Genomic DNA, 19,259 nt, shown 5'->3' on the forward strand with positions numbered 1-19,259 from the left:
TATGCGGTTGCCAAGGCAGGGCCCGAAGCCTGCCACAGGGCGAGGGCAGGTCTGGAGCCAGCGAGGCTGGGCCTGGAGCCTCTTGTGCGGCAGGCCTGGAAATGGGGCCTGCTCCACAACAAAGGGCCAGCGGGTTTCTTCAGCTCTGTGGCCAGGAAGCACTAGAAGCTGCCGCCGCCTCACCTAATCTCTCAGCAGATTTCCAGATCTCAGTGACCTCTATTTTTAAAAAATTGGTGTGAGTGGAAAAAGAAAAGATTCAATGAGGTAGTTTCTGTTACTTCCTGAACTTTGTAATAAGGAAACAATTTGGCCAAAGTTACAGAGACATTAAATCGTAGAGTTTGGATTAGAATTTTCGCAGCTGTGCTTTCATTTTGGCCATACTGAGAGTTGAACCCAGAGGCATTCTGCCGCTGAGGTATGTCCCCAGCCCTTGTCATTTTTATTTTGAGATAGGGTGTCACTAAATTGCCCGGGCTGGCCTCAGACTTTGTGATCCTCCTGCCTTAACCTTGCATAGCAGTGGGTGACAGTTGTGTGCCACTCCTACTTTAGGCCGCCATGCTCTTTAGTGCCCTACTGCCTTATGACAAGAAAAAAGGAGTTTTTAACATTGTCCCAATATTTACATTATTCTGAATGTATCTTTTGCCTGCTCATTTATTCAGCAACATATTTAGATTTCTCTTTTTTCTCCTTTTAAATAGCTGTCATGGATGCACTAGTTGAAGATGATATCTGCATTCTGAATCATGAAAAAGCCCATAGAAGAGATGCGGTGACTCCAGTCTCCATGTACCCAGGAGATGAGTCTGTCGCTTCACATTTCGCCCTTGTCACTGCGTACGAAGACATCAAAAAACGGCTTAAGGACTCTGAGAAAGAGAACTCTTTCTTAAAGAAAAGAATAAGGTTTTTGGAAGAAAAGGTAAGGGTTTTTTCTTTGTAATGTAAAGAATAATTTGAAATATTAAATACTTTCTGTCCTATATTCTGTGGTTATAGTAAATTTCCAAAAGTAATTCAGTATGAATATCAGAACTCTGCCGTTAAACTTATTATATTCTGTTTCACATACCGTGTGCTTAACAAATATTTGTAGAATAGGCTTTATCAACTTAGAGGAGTTGCGTGTCAAATATTTTCCTTTTTTCAGATTGCCTTACCTTCATAGTTCCTCGGAGTTCTTATTCAGAACTTTAAAATCTCTGTAGTAAACAAATAAATAAATGATGCACCGAAGAAGAAAATCTCAGTGTCCAAGCAGGCAGCTCTGAACACTGCTTTAGTGTTTAGTGAAGGCCTCACCAGGACTGACATCCTTGTCCTCTCCCTGTCGACTTTTATTCTTTCATGCACGTAATAGAAATGATGCCTTTAACTGATAACATCTACTTTTTCATGAAGAAGGCTGGCATTTCTAAATGTTGACACCTCCTTTTTTTTTTTTTTTTTTTTTTGGTAGTATTGGGGATTGAAGTCAGAGGCATTCTACCTCTGAGCTACACCCCCAGCCCTATTTTTTTTCCTTTAGTTTGAAACAAGATTTCACTAAGTTGTGAAAAAAAAGGCCTCACTAAGTAACTGAAGCTGGCCTCCAACCTGTGATCCTTCTGTCTCAGCCTCCCACACGTGCCACCGCCCCTACCTCATGTTGACACTTTAAACAAGGTAGCTGATTTAGTAAATAAAACCACACTTCTTTGATTTTATGTATCGGAGAATCTTCCTTACCCTTCATTTATTTTAGAATTTTAAGTACCTTATGTGTCTTCAGTGTACATATGTGTGTTTATGTATCTATATATACATCTATGTTACAAGTATCTGCCAACAGGATAAAGGAAATAGGTTCTGAACATCCAAAAAAAGTGATGAATATCCTATATTTAAAATCTTAAGGATGGCCGGGCGTGGTGGCGCACGCTTGTAATCCCTGCGCTTGGGAGGCGGAGACAGGAGGATCGCACAGGTTCAAAGCCAGCCTCACTGGCTTAAGAGACCCTGTTTCCAAATAAAAATATAAAAATAGGTCTGGGAGTGTAGCCTGGAGGTAGAAGGGTTTCCAGGAACCCCAGTACCACCAAAAAATAAATAAAATAAAAAAAAATTAAAATCTTAAGGATGGAGCTTGGTAGATTTCAGTTATTGTAGGAGAAATAAAATTATTGAAAAATTACCAAAAAGAGGAGATCCATTGAAAAAATAATGATTTCTTTGTATTCATATGCATTTAATAGTAGTTATATAAATTGATTAATATATTGGGGTAAAGAGAGGGTAACTTTTTGGAGCTCATAACTTTTATATTTTAATATTTAATACAAAATGGGATTTGGTTTAGAGTTAACACTGGAAATAATTCCACACTTTGTGACCAATAGTTCTATTAATTTCACTTCTGGAATAATACAAGATTTAGTGAACTAGCACATCTATTTATTCTTTAAGTCAAATATGACTTAACATGATATTTTTTTCTGGTGATAGAAATTAGATACCAGAGACTTGGAAAATAGTTAAGCATTTTAAAAGAGCGGTGTGGTCTGTGGTGTGGTGATTTAATATATTATAAAACATACAATAAATTATAAAAACTGATTAATTAGAAGCACAGATGGCTTTTTAAATTATTCTGTACTTTTTTGCTTTCTTTATTTTAGTGATACTGGGGATGGAACCCAAGGGCATTCTGCCTCTGAGCTATACCCCCTAGTCCTATTTCTTTTAGTCCTTTTATTCTTTTGAAACAAGCTCTCACTAAGTTTGCTAAGGGCCCCCGCTAATAGCTGAGGCTGTCCATGAACCACAGTCCTCCAGTCTCCTCCTCCCAAATGTTGAGATTACAAGTGTTTGCACCACCACGCTTGGCTCTTTTTTTCTTTCTTTCTTTCTTAATTAAAGATTGTGTGGAAGTGAAATATTCAGTAATAGGCTCTACTTTATCTCTGCATGATAGTGAATAAAGTATGCGATAGAGCCATCAAAGAGTAACTGACTACCCAGGGCATGGTGGCACACCCTTGTAATCCCAGTGTTGGGAGGCTGAGACAGGAGGACCCAGGTTCGTGGCCAGCCTCAGCTATTTAGTGAGGCCCTCTACAATTTAGTGAGACCTTGTTTCAAATTAAAGAATAAAAAATAGGGTGAGGTATAGCTCAGAGGTAAATGTCCCTGGGTTCCATTCCCCCCCAAAAAAAGAGTAACTGACTTTTTCTATAGACTATTCTCTTTAACTTTCTTTTCTGATTTCATACCATTAGCTTGTAGGAGCTCGATTAGATGAAGAAACAAGTTCTGTGGGACGGGAACAAGTAAATAAGGCCTACCATGCATACCGAGAGGTTTGCATTGATAGAGATAATTTGAAGAACAAGTTGGATAAAATGGTAAGCGAATGAGTTTTCTCTCTTAAGAGTTTAAAGAGTAAGAGATTAAATATTTAAATTTATTCATGTAGGCCGGGCGTGGTGGCGCACGCTTGTAATCCTCGCGCTTGGGAGGCGGAGACAGAAGGATCGCACAGGTTCAAAGCCAGCCGTGCTGGCATAAGAGACCCTGTTTAAAAAAAAAAAAAAAAAAAAGGTCTGGGAGTGTAGCCCAGAGGTAGAAAGACTTCCAGGAACCCCCAGTACCAAAAAAAAAAAAAAAAAAAATTTATTCATGTAAAATGCACAGGATTAAGGCAAAATGGAAGTTTTATATTTATAACTTTTATACAAAAATAAATACTTAGTGTGTAATGATATTTATGTCCTAAATATAGTTAATAGTTAATGCCACTAACTTATTTTTGAAAATCATGACATGGTAGAATTACTCATTGTTTAAAAAAAAAACAGTGAAAAATAATATTCTAAGTTAGAAAAAGAAAAAAGATTAGTGAGAAACTTGTTGATTTTTCCCATCTTGATTTTAAAGGCTAGAATGAATTTTTTCAATATCTGCCTGAAATTTAAGATACAGTACCAACCTAAAGATTTTACTGAATGTAATTTGGCATTTTCCCTACTTAACTAGAATAAAGACAACTCTGAATCTTTGAAAGTATTGAATGAACAACTACAGTCTAAAGAAGTAGAACTCCTCCAGCTAAGAACAGAGGTGGAAACTCAGCAGGGTATGCCAATTACTTATTATAAATATTCTAACAGAATTAATACATTTTTCCATTTGTGTGTTATAGCTTTTATCGGTTTCCTGTGTCTATATGCTAAAACCTTAAGTTGATTTTTTTTTTTTCTTTTGCTTTCACACAAGATAATCCTTTTAACTTTTTCTTAGGTAGAAATCTTACATTTCCTAGAAAAAAATTGGTAGTTTTGATTCAGGGCTGGTTTTTGGTGAAGTAGAGGAGAAAGGAAATAAACCCCATCTTCACACAGCTCCCACCCGGCTGGTGGGTCCGCACCTTCCCTACTCACCGCACTCCTTGCCCACAGGTATGCACACTGTCATGAAATAGTTGCAGTTACTTTTGTTTTTTTTTTTCTGAAGATTGTTAAAAGGTCAACATGACCTCTTGAGGTAGGAAGTTAGGCTTGAGAACTAGGGATGCTAGGCTTGTTCCCATTAATGTTCTAATGAGATCAGCTGACCCACAGGCCTCTGAGAGACCTTCTGATAGGAAATTATCATGGCAACTAGTTAGGGTGTTTTTGTAGATGGAAAAATAAAGTACTAAGTCAAGATAAAGCAGTTCTGAGTTCCTGCAGTGGATACTTATAAATAAAATTTCTTGGACATCCTGTCCTAGGCCTTTGGTCAAACTTACACTTTCTGAGTCTACTAAATGAGGTAATTAGCTAGCCTCACTTACTGTATTACTGCCGTAACTGTGAAAACTGGACTACTGATTATACTTTAGCATATGCTTAATAAGTATGGTATCTTAAAATTCCAGACTGACAAATTTATACCTTATCAGGTGACTAATACAGTCTAAAAAAGATTGCTAAATTTCTTCTCATTAGCATAAATCTTTGAAAGTAATGACTGATTTTTAAAAGCTCTTGGTGGTAGTGCATGTTTTCGTTTTCTGTTACCAATATTTTGCCAGTGTAACCAATTGTAGTCAGTATGAAAGAGAGAGAGAACAATTTCACCGTCCATCCTTTTTGTAGTGATGAGGAATTTGAATCCACCTTCATCAAACTGGGAGGTTGAGAAGTTGAGCTGTGACCTGAAGATCCACGGTTTGGAACAAGAGCTGGAGCTGCTGAGGAAGGAGTGCAGCGAGCTCAGACTCGAGCTACAAAAAGCCGGGCAAATGGTACTACAGAATCACATAGAAGCATTTAAGCCCTAGAGCTATTGTTAATTAAAAGAAGTGGTCTCATTTCCTGAAATGCTTGTGTTTATCTTCTTTAGCCATTTTTCTTTTAGTCGTATTTAGTTTGTGTTTTAAAAAGACTTATTTTTAAAGTGCTTATTATAACTGTTCCTTCCAAATCCCTTTCCATCAGTTTCCTTGTTTTTATAAGGTTTAGAGAACTCAGATTTTAAGTTTTCCCTTTTTATTTATTTTAATTTGATTTAGACATCACACAAGACAATTTTTAGAATTTTTTGAGGAAAAAACAACAACCAAGAAAACTTTAATAGGGCCTGTTTCTTTTCCGAAGACTTGTACTTTAATACTTTGGTAGTAGTTTTAACTATCAGAAAATAGCCTAGAACTCCAAAATTGGGAAAAATTAAGTTCTTCCAAGCTATTGTAGTGTGGTTAGCTTAAAGTTGTCCGGTAAAAGGCAAGCTGCCTCTCGGGCTCTCCCCAGGAGCATGTTTGCTGACATTCCACACATCAGAGTCTAACGGGCAAGGACATGTTTTCAGGTGCAACAGCAGATAATGCCAAGGGTAAGAGGAAATGATAGAAACGGGAGCAGGCAAACACAGCACCAAATCAGAGCTCACCGGAGTTGCTGGAAGGCATTGCAGAGCCTTGTATCTGGAGAAAATACTTGAATATATGAATGCCATCTCATGTATTCGTGTACTTCAAACCAGCTAAATCACCAGCCCAATCCTTCGGCCCACTGGAGCATTCTGGCACTATTGAGGAACAGTGTCTCTTGTTCCATGTTCCTCTGGCACCTCGCCATCCAAGAGGAAGCATTTCCCATACTTCCTGACTGCCAACCAGGATTCTACTACCCCTGAATCCCAAGTGTCCTTAGGTGGAGCTAACACTTCTCTCACCGACAGTACATTCTTTATGAGCTGAAAGGTGACTACAGGATCAGAATGAGCCAGGTATAAGAGCACGGTGTTCTACCTTAGCCTGGATGGGCAGTGAGAACTCACATTGGAGCCTGCAGCTGTGACGAAGGGGAGAGACTGAAAATCACTCCCTACATTTATTAGAGCCTAAATGTTTTTGTTTTGGATTTTCTCCGTTTTGAACTTGAGACTGGCTTTGCACTAATGTTTCTTCAAGTGCTTGTAGCATATTGTTCTATAAGCCCAGTTACCATAGCCACTGAGAAGCCTGTCTTAAAAAGAGGTGCTTCCAGGAGAAGATTTGTACCTTGAAACTCGGGATTATAATCATCGGTACATACCATTTGAAATTATTTGATCTTTTGTGCAAAGTGGGTATTTTGTGCCGGAGGAAGCTAACTGTGGAATCGTGGGAATCTGACATATTGATTATTAACTGTGCAACATCAGAAACTTCTCAGGGAACTTCTATGAACGTTAAGTACCTATTTGAAAATTGGATAAGTGTTATGTAAATCAGTTAGAATAATGCCCAGGGTATAATAATTAATTTTTTAAATTTGATTAGAGTCCAAAAGACTGTGCTTTTAGGTGTCTCTGAATTAGTGGTGGATAAACTCTGAGTTCTTATGAGCTAAGCATTTCCACTAGATGGTGCTAGATAGTAAATTTGGCTTTAATTCTCACAAGCAACCAGATTACAGAAACAAACGGTTTTGAGATACATGAAACTTTAAAAATCACTTTAACTGATGATGAGATTAAATCTGAGAGACAAGAAACCTTTAAGAGTTGAAGATGAAGAAAGAGAGGGATATTAAGATTTAAAACATGATCCCCAACCCTGGCACAGTGACACATGTCTATAATCCCAGGCTTGGGCGGCTGAGACAGGAGGATGATGAGTTGGAGGCCAGCCTCAGCAATTTAGTGAGACCTCATTTAAAATAAACAAGGAAAACAAAATATATTTGTAGGAATACAAGTTCTTTTCATGAGTGAAATTTTATTTTCTTAAGAACACTAAAGTATTAATGTTCTAGATAATTGAAAATAATCTGGAAATATTTGGAATAACTTGGCAATGTTTTATTAAAATGGAATATCAAATATAGTTTTATGCTATACAGTTATAGATGTATTCTAAAAGTTGAGACACGTTTCTGGTAGTCAAGAACTGAGAATAAATATAACCATTACAACTTTTTTAGCTTTTGTTTTCTATACAAATGACAGGACCTATCTCAGGAAGACAGTCTGCAGAGCAGAGACTGCCAAAGACCAAGCGTGTCCAGGTATGAGAGCTCTTCATCCTCAGGTTCAAATCGTGCTTGCTTTCTCAGGTCATGTACCGGTGTCTAGACTTCTATTATGAGTCGACCATAAAAACAAAGCCAGGGATCGTTTGGGATACAGAATTTAACCTCTGATCACAATATATTTGTAAAAGAAAAAACCTGTTACATAAAAGTAGGCTTTTAAACTAAGTAGTAGAAAGTTGTACATTGTGGCATCTTAAGATGAAATTTCTGAGAGAGGTACTGTGTTACTTCCTTAAGATAAAGTGACCCTTCTCATTTCGGGAAGCTGCTTGTATAGTACTTATTGTATAAAAACCTACCAGTAACATCCCTGTAAGAAAGTTAGCCAGTGTCCTGCCATGGCCTGTTGTGGTTTTAATGTTAGGCTTATGGCTTCAGTTTTAAAATCAGATGTCAACTGGGCATGTAGCATGCCTGTAATCCCAGTACTTTGGAGGCCAAGATGGGAAGATCACAGATTTGAGGCCAGCTGCAGCAACTTGGCAAGAACCTGTGTCAAAATAAAAAGGGCTGGGGGTGTGTAGCTCAGAGGTAGAATGTGCCCTGGGTTCAATTCCTACTACCACAAAACAAAACAGGTAGGTATGTTGTGACTCTACTTCGTTGGTGATCATCTGCAAACTTACATTGTGGAGCTGTGTTACAAATGATGTCTTAAAATATAGATCTGCCAGGCGTGGTGGCACACACTTGTAATCCCAGCATTCGGGAGGCTGAGACAGGTGGATCGTGGTTCACACACAGCCTCGGCTACTTGGGAAGGCCCTCCATAACTTAGTGAGACCCTGTTTGAAAATAAAGAATAAGAAGTAGAGCAGGGGATATAGCTTGGAGGTCGAATATCCCTGGGTTCCATCCCCAGACCTGCAAAAACAAAAAAATAATAGATCTGTAACAGGCCTGTGGCAGGACACTAGCTAAATTTCTTACAGGGCTGTTATTGTTAGATTTTTTTAAACAATAAGTACTACATAAATAGCTTTCAGTAATTGAAAGTTTAAATCTATCTTAAGGAAATAATACAGTACCTTCTTCAAAAATTTCATCTTAAGATGCCACAGTATGCACCTTTCTACTACTTGAGTTTGGTCCAGAAAATATGGATACGATTAGCATTTTGCAACATCCATTTTATCTTAGTGATTGTGAAATTTTGTGAGTTAAGCACCTTAAAAAATGGCCCTTTTGCTGCGTGTGGTGGTGCACGCTTGTAATCCCCGCGCTTGGGAGGCGGAGACAGGAGGATCGCACAGGTTCGAAGCCAGCCACGCTGGCTTAAGAGACCCTGTTTCCAAAAATAAAATAGGTCTGGGAGTGTAGCCCGGAGGTAGAAGGGCTTCCAGGAACCCCAGTACCACCACCCCCCCAAAAAAAATTGGCCCTTTTTTGCAATGTAAAATGATTGCTGGCTATGCCTTTCAACCAAAAATGTCTGAAAGACACTTAACTTGGAGAATCACAGCTATCAAGATATATATATATATATATATATGTAAACACACACACACACACATATATTTTTGTGGGGGGGGGGGGTCTGGGGATGGAACCCAGGGGCATTCGATCTCCAAGCTGCACCCTCTGTCCTATTTTTTATTCTTTATTTTGAAACAGGGTCTCACTAAGTTGCAGAGGGCCTCACTAAGTAGTAGCTGAGGCTGTCCACGAACCGCGATCCTCCGGTCTCAGCCTCCCGAATGCTGGGATTACAAGAGTGCCCCACCATGCTCGGCAAGATATATTTTTATAATTATGTAGCTCTTGGCTAAGAATAGCCCAAACTTTAATTTTAATTTATCTGATGGTATGTAGTAGTTAAGTAAATTTACAAAAACCTAAAGAAAAATATGTATGGCTTAAGTAGGAACTCAGTTGAGTAGATTTTTCTTATTATGAGGAATATGCATTTGTATATTAAAGGATTGAATGTATTATGTTTATAATCCCAATACTTGAGAGGCTGAGGTAGGATCATAAGTTTGTGAACAGCCTGGGCAATTTAGCGAGATCCTGTCTCAAATAAAAAATAAAAAAGGCTGAGGGTGTATCTCAGTGGTAGAGTGCCACGTCCCAGTCTTCAGTACCAAAAATAGAAAAAAGAATGTATAGTATCAGATAAGAAAACTGGGCTTTTACCAAGTTTTACTCTATAATCAGGACATGAAACCCCTTCTAAAGATGCAGTTAAGCAGGTTTTAAAACATTTTAAAGCCAGGGGTGTGAAGTTTTATGCTGGGATTGAGAAGATGATGTTAAATTTTGCTGGTGTTCAGCATATCATAGCTGCTCGGTATGTGGAGGATGACGGTGTGAGAAGTGCTACCTCTACAAGGGCAGTGCGCAGCTTTACACCCGACAGGGTTAAAGAAACATCTGAGAAGTAACCAGTAAACTGGAATAGACTCCTCAGCCTACCTCCTCGTGTGAAAATGAGGCTGCCCACTTTGCCAAGCTAGCGTGAAACTGTGGGTGGAATGCCTAGCACAAATGAGCGCTCAGCCATGGCTTTTGTCTCCTTTGTTGTTTTGCAGTATTGGGGATTAAACCCAGGGCCTTGCTACATGCTAGGCAAACTACTACTTTCTACACCACAGCCATTTTTAAAAGAATTTTATTTTGAGACAGATCCTCGGTGAGTTGCCCAGTCTGGCCTCAAACTTGCAGTCTTCCAGCCCTGGTCTCCAAAGTAGTTGGGATTACAGGTGTGCACTGCCGTTCCTGGCTCAGCTATTTTTTAAGATTATTTAGGATGCTTTGGTGTCATATATCAGTATTCAAATGTAAGTTCTTTATAGACAACTACATTATAATAATAGAATTTTGCTTATATGCCATTTAAAGCAAAACTAGGGTGAAGTGTTTAATCTATGCATACTCTCAAAAATAACTTAGCGAAAGGACCTAATAACTCACCAGGGTTAGTTGGATCCCTGATAAAAATTTTGAAGATCACAACTTGGATTTTCACTCTCACTATGTAGCCACTTAAACTTTTGTTCAGGTTGATAGAATTAAAATAATTTTTTACACACTTTAAAGGCTATAGCACTGTAGACAGTAAAAAAAAAAATTATATTGTAAGTAGTGAAAAAAAAGTAGACAGTTAATAGTCTAAGGTAAAGACTATTCGTTACCTGCAAAGTAGATAAAGACTGTGATCACACTGTTACCCACAAGAGGGAGAGCTTATATTTAGTAATAATCAGACTTTGTAGTTTTCTACTTAGTGACATTTCAGGCAAAAGAAAATGACAAGGTACATGTTAAACATGGCAACCCAGTTTCCAACATAACTTAAATTTTAGGCAGTCTTCACTAAACTGAGTTTACGAATATATATTAGACACTGTGTTAACACCTTTGTAATTGTTTCGCCCTAATTTTACATGCCTAGCTGTTTTGAATAATTAGATGTTCTTGGTATTTCAAAACCCAAACACTGTAATGTATATTTTCTTTTCTCCGAGTCAGGTACTGATTATTTTGTCATGCCAATAATAAACTTCTTTTATGGTGTATTATTGATATCATGACTGTATAAATTAGCACATGTACAGTGTTTATATACTTACTGCTACATATGTAACTCTTTGGGAAAATGTGCTGAATGCCCAGAATTGCACCAAGGAACCAACAGTTCTCTTCACACTTAAGAAAGGCTCTTATGTGGAACGTTCATTGTAGAAAACATCAAAGATGCCTACTGGTGAAGTAGAGGTGGTTAATTTTTGTAAACTAATTATTTCACACCTTTCAAAAATCTGCAAGAAGTCCTGATTCTTAATCTACTAAAGGTAGAGGTGATGCTTACAACAGACTAAAACAAGTAGGTTTTTGTAAAGGAGCAAAGTTTATTGTGCTGCTTATATTGAAAGAATTATAGTTTGAGTGGAATGAAAATATTTTAACCAAAAAGGTATTTAACCTATTTGTTGTTCCTGTAAATAGGATATTAAATTTAAATTTCAGGAAGATGTGATCCCTTGAAGTTCAAGTTTTTGTTTATGGCTAGACAAAAACTGAAGCATGAGTTAACATGTTCATTTAGTTAGGTTTCTATACTGATGAAATTACACCGATATCTCTAAGACACAACAGTGGTTGGTTGCCTTCAGATCACTTATTCTTACATTTAATATTTGTGTGATCTTGAACCATTAAATATGTACTGAAAATTTCAACTATTTAGTTGGCATTTAAGAATATCATGAATGTCCAAGTAAGAATGTCTAATGGAAAAATAAAACCTTTAAAAATTAGAATGAAAATAGCTGAATTATAATTCCTCAGATAATCGAGGCAAAATGCTTTTAATCATAAACAGTTTTGAAGTTTTCATTTCTGTGGTGTCTGAGTCTCCTCTAGCTTCCTTTTCCGTATGAGGAAATCATCTGGCTCTTCTTTCTTGTGCTGTCATGTCACATTGGTTTAGAACCAACAGTATGAGACAACCCAGTCAAACATAAAGAATGTAATGTGTGAAACCTAAGTTTTCTTTTAATATGGACTTGGGTATACATTCAAGCAACTGATACATCATTTCAATTCACAATGTCAAAAAAGTCAAAAGATATATACAGATTTGAATTCCATAAATGAATGAGTATAACTTTATTCTTCATTTGATTTGCAAATGAATAGCATATCCCTTACTGTGTACTAATTATACTGACACCACTGCACACTAGAGGTCATAATAAAGTACCAGTCTTGAGAAGAAACTTATAAAAAACACTCATCAATTAGCATATTTCTTTTTACTATAACCTTCTGTTTAATACAGTACAATTAATCGCATAAAACAGGAAGTGTTATTAGATTTTTTCACTTATAATGTCCTAATTATATTTCCGTTTAATTTATATTATCACTAGACTAATTGGAGTAGAATAGGTTGGATTATTTCTATTTTGAAGTCATTTCCTTTTGTACATTAAAAGAATATTAACTTTTTAAATAAAAACTATTTCAGTGATAATCTGCAGCATGCATACTGGGAGCTGAAGAGAGAAATGTCTAATTTACATTTGGTGACTCAAGTACAAGCTGAACTACTAAGGAAACTGAAAACCCCAAATGCAGTCAAGAAAGGCAAGTCACTGTTTACTGGAAACCAGATTCCAGCCGAGCTGCCTGAAGAGCAGGAGCGGTGGGATCTTACGAAATCTCATCGCGTGGGCCTGCTAACCCACGGAGCTCTAGTGCTCGCGGCCTGCCGGTCCTCTGCTCTGGCTTCAGCCTCGTACTGGTCAGCTTCACACATAAAGGTGTTGCTGCTGTGTTTTTTCTTTAGTACTGTATTCTTTTCCCCTTGTGGCTTTTCTCAGCCAAGTGTTGCTTATGTGTATAAGGCTGAGGTGTTAAGTTTGCTGTAGTTGACCTTTTACCGCAACTACTTCATATATTAAAAAAAAAAACAACCTAAAGCAGTTTTTCATTCCAGTGCTACAGAATATATCAAAGACCTGCTTTTTGAGTTGTTTTCACAACAGTAACTTTGATTCATTGTTTAATTGTTATTTCTTATGAACTTAGTTTTTCTTGCCATAAAGGATAAGTAATAAGAAGGAAGGCTAGATGCCTTGAAGAACATCACTGCTGCTTTCATATTTAATTGCTCAACTGACAAATGGTCTGCAAGCCTTCACTAGCCACAGTAAGGGCCAACAACAGGATGTTACTTGTATTTTACCTGATTAGTTTATAACGTGTGTGTGTGTGTGTGTGTGTTGCTAGGAATGGAACCCAGGGGCATTCAACCTCTGAGCTACACCCTCAGCCCGATTTTTCATTCTTTATTGTGAAACAGTCTCACTAAGTTGCAGAGGGCCTCACTAAGAACCTGGATCCCACTGTCTCAGTTGTCCAAGTATTGATATTACAAGTATACGCCACCAAATCCGGCAGCTTTTAACCTTTAAAAATATGTGATTCCTAATAATTACATTGTACCAACAAAATTCTTTTTAAAAAAAACAAAATATATGATTCCTAGCCAGGTATAGAGTGGCACATGCCTATAATCTCAGTATTTGGGAGGCTGAGATAGGAGGATCACAGATTTGAAACCAGCCTCAGTAATTTAGCAAAGCTCTGATCAACTAGAATGACCTTGTTTTAAAATAAAGCTGCAGGCATAGCTTGGAAGTAGAATGCCTCCGAGTTCAATTCTCAGTACCACACGCACACGCACACGCACACACACACACAAATGATTCATCTTTGTGTGTGTGTGTGTGTGTGGTTGTTTTTATTTAGGATTCTTCATCTTTTTAACAGCTCTGTGACGTAGAACAGGATTGCTGCATCCATTTTGCAGACAAGGAAGGTGGCTCCTGAAGCAGTCAAGTGTTGGCTGCAGTCAGTGTCTTGGAAATAGCAGATCCAGCATTAGGTCTTCTGCCCTTTACTGCCAGGACACAATGCCTGTTACCACATCACCTAGGAAATGTTAATTTCATTACAAGTCTCAGAGCTCAGCCACCTTAATGAGTTGTTATATTTTATGGTTATGCAAGCCTTGAAAACTCACATTTAACCTATGCTTGCCTTTCAGCCTGTGCCCCACCAGTAGGAAACAGTGAAGACTCTGGGAAAGACAGCACAAAATTGCACTTGACGAATTTCACAGCAGCGTACAAAAGGCATACCCCCTCCTCTCCAAATGGCAAAACCCTTTGTCATGCTACATCTTCCCCTTTGCCAGGAGATATAAAGGTTTTATCAGAAAAAGCAGTTCTCCAATCATGGACAGACAATGAGAGGTCCATTCTTAATGATGGTGCAGACTTTCAGGAACACAATTCTTACGGCAGAAATTCTCTGGAAGATAATTCTTGGGTATTTCCAAGTCCTCCTAAGTCAAGTGAGACAGCATTTGGGGAAACTAAAAATAAAACTTTGCCTTTACCCAACCTGCCACCATTGCATTACCTGGATCAACATAATCAGAACTGCCTTTTTAAGAATTAATTCTGAAGAGATTCATGATTTGATTATGAGGACACTGTGTCTCTCAGTGGCTCTTCCAAGAAATTAACAAACTGAAAATGGATTTTGATTAAATTTTTGCAGTTCTTCAGTGTATACGTGTGAACATTCTGTGTATTTACGTAGTTGATTTTCCAATATAAAAGAGCACCCTCCAGCTCCCTGTTCTAAGAATCATATATATGCTACTATACTAATTAATAAAATTAAGGTGTTTCAAAAAAACATTTCTACTTTTAATAACAATTGTAAAAAATTGCCTTTTAAAAATAGGAAAAAATAGAATTGAAGTTTTTAGACATGGTTTTATTATACAAAGTATGCAAAATGCTTAAATATCCATGTATAAAAATGAAGCCTTTGATATAGTAGAAAATCCGTATTTGTTGGTTCAGATTTGCATAAGGAGCAAAGGGCAATGTGAATAGGTTTTATTTCTGTTGACATGCTGCATATATAAAATTTAATGGAATAAAAGTGTTTAGGTTATTGTATCTATATGCTGCTGTGTTTCAGAGTTTAAAACAAATAATTCTTTTTTTCGGTTACAGTGTTTGATAAAATTTTGGAATTGCAAACTGCATTATTAGACTTGAAATAATACCCATTAAAGTCACCTCTGTCCCAACACATTCAAGTCCTAAATGAAAAAAGTAGTTAAAAACTATGTGGTGTGTGAGCTATTATAACTTTATACACCATTCAGTTAGAAATAGAAAGAGCAACTCAGGTTTCAGTTGAATCTGTCCCTTCTGTGGTCCGTATTAAAAATTTAAATGTGTATGTGTAAATACAGTCATTTTCTTCAAAGGAAATACAGCTGCTTGTTGTGTAGAACAGCTTATACACTGTTAGACCTCGTTTTGAAATGTAATAGTTGAAAAAGTGTTTAATTAGAAATTTCATTCTTAGAACTAAATTTTGTGTTGTATTGATATAGTACAATTGTGAAAATGTCCCAGACTCATTCCAACAGGACAATTAGGCATTTATAAGTAAGTGAAAAATAACAAAGATGGCTTAACATGGGAATTTATCTAAATTTTCAGAGGTATTAATATTAGGAGTAATATATTCCTTAGTTCATATACCTTTTGCCTGGGATAGTGTTTCATGTAGGAGGACTTTATCCTTTCTGATATAGATAGTTTCATATACCATGAATTCTAAAGAATATCTCAGATCTATTATTACTGAATGGCATACATACATAGACAGTGTACAATATTCACTGTGCACCAGATATTTTTGTCTTTCTATTACCTTACTCACTTATTCAAGCTTGTCTGTGATTAATGGAATTGATGTCAGATGCTGGAATTTATTCTGACCAATGAACACAGCTGACTCAAGGGAGTACAATCTCCTGCCAAGTAATAGAACAAAACCCAATATGCATAAAACAAATATAAGACCTCCAGGCTTTAGCTGAAGGAAGCAACTACCTGTGTAATAACAAAGCAGCAGAAACTATTTCTCATGTGGCTGCATAGGCTGTCTATTATCTCTAATCTCTAATGTGGCTTACTGGTTTACCTTTTTAAAAAGCAAGATTGGAAGTTTTCCTTTGAAAAGAAAATTAGGTCTTATGAGATAATGGCTTGATTGATGTTTTGAACAATACCAAGAAATTATTTAATTAAAATCATTGTTTTAAATTTAAGCAGATGTAAAATATTATCCTTGCCTGTATACTCCAAGGTCTGATACTAATTGTTAGTTGTTGATTCCAGTAACTGTCATTTGTCCTGTTAAATCCTGAGTGGAAAGACATTTCCTGTAAAAGAAAGTGATGAGAACAAACAGGTAATGCTAGGATGCCAGTAATCAGTGTTCTTGATAGTTCAAAAGTACTAGGTCAATGTATAAGACTAGTAAGATAAACTAGAAAGTATTGTTATCCTGCCAGAATATAAGTATATACTTGGCCATGCCTATTCCCATTAAAATTCAAAAGGAAATGATAAACTGGCCCACTTGTAGCGTATGGGTATTTTTTAAATTGAAATTTTTATGTTGACCACTTTCATACTAAGCCAAAATTTACTCCAAAGAGTTCTCCTTGAAAATTTCTTAAGTCTTTTTATAACTGACCCAATTTAGCACATGTATAACTCGACAAAATGCAAAAAGCATTTCAAGTACCCCAAAATCCACCTGTTCCTGACTCTTGATCCCTTATTAGTTGAGGTAAAATTCACATCTCTGAAAGAAAGGTTCTGTATTGAGTCCCTGCCAAAATGGAACTGAATTTATAGAACAAGGACAACCTATGTGAAACATTAGAAAAAACGGGGAATTTCAGATTAAAAAACTAAACTGAATCATTTGACAAAGTCTTCTGAATTGCTACTTACAAACAGGTAAGTAAAGGCCTTAGTGGGCAAGCAAGGTGCAACTGAGGCAGATGGACTAGTCGGGTCGGCAACTAGCCTTGAGTGTGGTTGAGCGTGAATACTGTAAAATCTACAATAAGTGGTTTAGTTTATGCCATGAGGAAAAAGGGTAAACACACTGTGTAATCTGTCTGGCACCTATTGAGAACATGACATCTACGTAATTTTCCATATAAAGTTGAACTTGACTTGTATGAGGCCCTTGGATCCCTAGCACTGCAACAAAAAATTGGGGTTGACTACTTTGATGTGAATTAAAAGACAGTGACAGATTGTATATTTTACTAGCTTTTAACTTTTTTCTTGAAAAACGTTTCCTCCATTTATGTCGTGAAAAACAAAAATTAAGGTCTTGTGCTTTCAGAGGTGCACAGTATCAACAGGTTAGTGGAAGAATATAGGACAGATACTTGTCTCTTGACTTCTATATTTATTTTGCTGTTATCTGCTCTAGTAATCTCTTCAGTCTGTGGCCTGGGAAAATGTGGTTTCTTTGTATTTCAAGTAAAATAGTTTTTCTAGTGGTTAACTCATAGTACAAGAGTGAAGTGGGAAATATGCCCATCCCTTGATTCTTTGGGGTTCTATTTAAGTCTAAAAAGTCATCTACTTCATGGAATTCGGACCAAAGTTAAATCTTTTCTGGGTAATAATTTCTATTTGTGATTTTAATAAGGACTGAAAAAATATACATAAAATATACTTATCTGTACACTGGTTATAGGGGCCTGTGGTAGAGTTAATATCTCATGGGGAACAAAGAATGAGTCTAAATATAAAATTTCAGCCTGGAACCAAATTATTGCATCTGAACAGAAATCTGTTACCCTACCTCCTGAGTCCATTACTGTCTTATAGAATGGTTTGTCATCTGTATAAGGATGACATTTAGAAATGACAGATTGAAAGTATTTTCAATAGCCAAGTTAACAGCTCAGGAAATGTGATTTCAGAAAATTTTTATCAAAGATGTAAGTAAAATTAACTTAGGTATTTATCTTCATTTCCAAAGTAGTCTTTACTGCTCATTTACAGTAACAATGAAAGTGCATTAACCAAGTCAAGTCTGAAGCAATGGCCTGTATTATCTATGTACATTTGTAATAGTCTTCGAAGTAACTGAGGAAAGGATTGTGGTTCAAGCCCTCACTGCTAGACTGCCTAGTTGTTAAACCTATCAAGGTTGGTTATTCCTACTTTAATACTTTTGATCCATCCCCATGATTAGCCATTAGCCTATAGGCTTGAAGAATGTAATATCCACATGGAACTCTGAAACTCATTAGCACTGTTGTAAAACTAGTTTGTGAAAAGGCTTATAAAAAATCCAGAATGACAAAAACTATCCCAATCCAGTATTTATTCCTAACTCATAGTTAATACCTTTTTTGTTTTTTTACAGTACTGCAGATGGAATCCAGAGGTATTCTATCTCCGAGCTACACCCCCAGCCCTATTTTTTATTCTTTATTTTGAAACAGGGTTTCACTGAGTTGCAAAGGACCTCACTAAGTAGCTGACGCTGGCCACAAACCTGGATTCTCCTGTCTCAGCCTCCCAAATGCTGGGATTACAAGCATGTGCCACTATACCTGGCTCTTAACCCATAGTTAATAAATGAGAACTTTGAAATAAAGATCTTTATTTAATATCAAATTAATATGTTCATAATTAGGAGAAAACAAACTCATTCTTGAGTCCATTATTTCAAGTAATTCACACTACCAATGACTTCCATGGATATGAGCTCCTGACACATTTCCCTACATGCTTGTGGGAAGTTTCTGTAGCCTCTTCTTGGCAGGAATTCCAGTTTTCCTGAATTCTTCCCTTTCCTTCAGGTATTCTAGTTTGCATTCTTCATAAAAGGCTGGATCATTATAGCTGTAAGAAGAAAATGAAAATACTTTAAAGTGATTTACTTCACAAACAAAAATAAGCTTACTTTAATAACATTCAGATATAGTTCATCAGGATCAATCTTCAGAAATAATTATGGTCACAAATTCATTGTAAATATTATTCTATCAGACTAACAGAATCAAAGACCAAAAGGTTTTTTGAGTTAATTGAACTGATGCATAAAAACGTAGGTATTAGTATAAGGATTCTTTTTTTATATAGCGCTGTCACAGGATACAGCATTTGTAGACCACAGGAACCCCCAAGGTATTAAAGCACAAAGATTGGACAGCGTTAAGTATAAAAGATGCTGTGACAGCCCAGCATGGTAGCCCATGCCTGTACCCATACTCGGAAGTGTGAGGTGGGAGGATCACAGGCTCAAGCAAGCTCTGCAATGTAGTGAAACTCGGCAACCTAGGCA

The 19,259-nt window shown here is 36.9% G+C and overlaps 2 protein-coding genes across 2 annotated transcripts in view; one reads left to right on the top strand and one right to left on the bottom strand.

Annotated features, from left to right (window-relative positions):
* Positions 1–715: 715 nt before the first annotated feature.
* On the top strand, positions 716–14,519 carry AZI2 (5-azacytidine induced 2; the record flags this gene model as incomplete). The annotated part of the gene is made up of 7 exons (XM_080714873.1): positions 716–931; positions 3,267–3,392; positions 4,024–4,123; positions 5,127–5,275; positions 7,462–7,520; positions 12,520–12,638; positions 14,104–14,519. The coding sequence occupies 7 exons, from the start codon at positions 716–718 to the stop codon at positions 14,517–14,519; spliced, it is 1,185 nt and encodes a 394-aa protein (XP_080570999.1).
* A 4,177-nt stretch (positions 14,520–18,696) lies between these two features.
* Positions 18,697–19,259, bottom strand: part of CMC1 (C-X9-C motif containing 1) — a gene marked incomplete at its 3' end in the record, with an annotated part of 36,536 nt that continues 35,973 nt past the window's right edge. Inside the window, exon 3 of the mRNA XM_080714919.1 lies at positions 18,697–18,817. Coding sequence (XP_080571045.1) covers positions 18,697–18,817 — 121 coding nt within the window. The remainder of the gene's footprint in view (positions 18,818–19,259) is intronic.

The sequence above is a fragment of the Muscardinus avellanarius genome (genome assembly GCF_963383645.1).
Source record: "Muscardinus avellanarius genome assembly, chromosome: 18".
NCBI lineage: Eukaryota > Metazoa > Chordata > Mammalia > Rodentia > Gliridae > Muscardinus > Muscardinus avellanarius.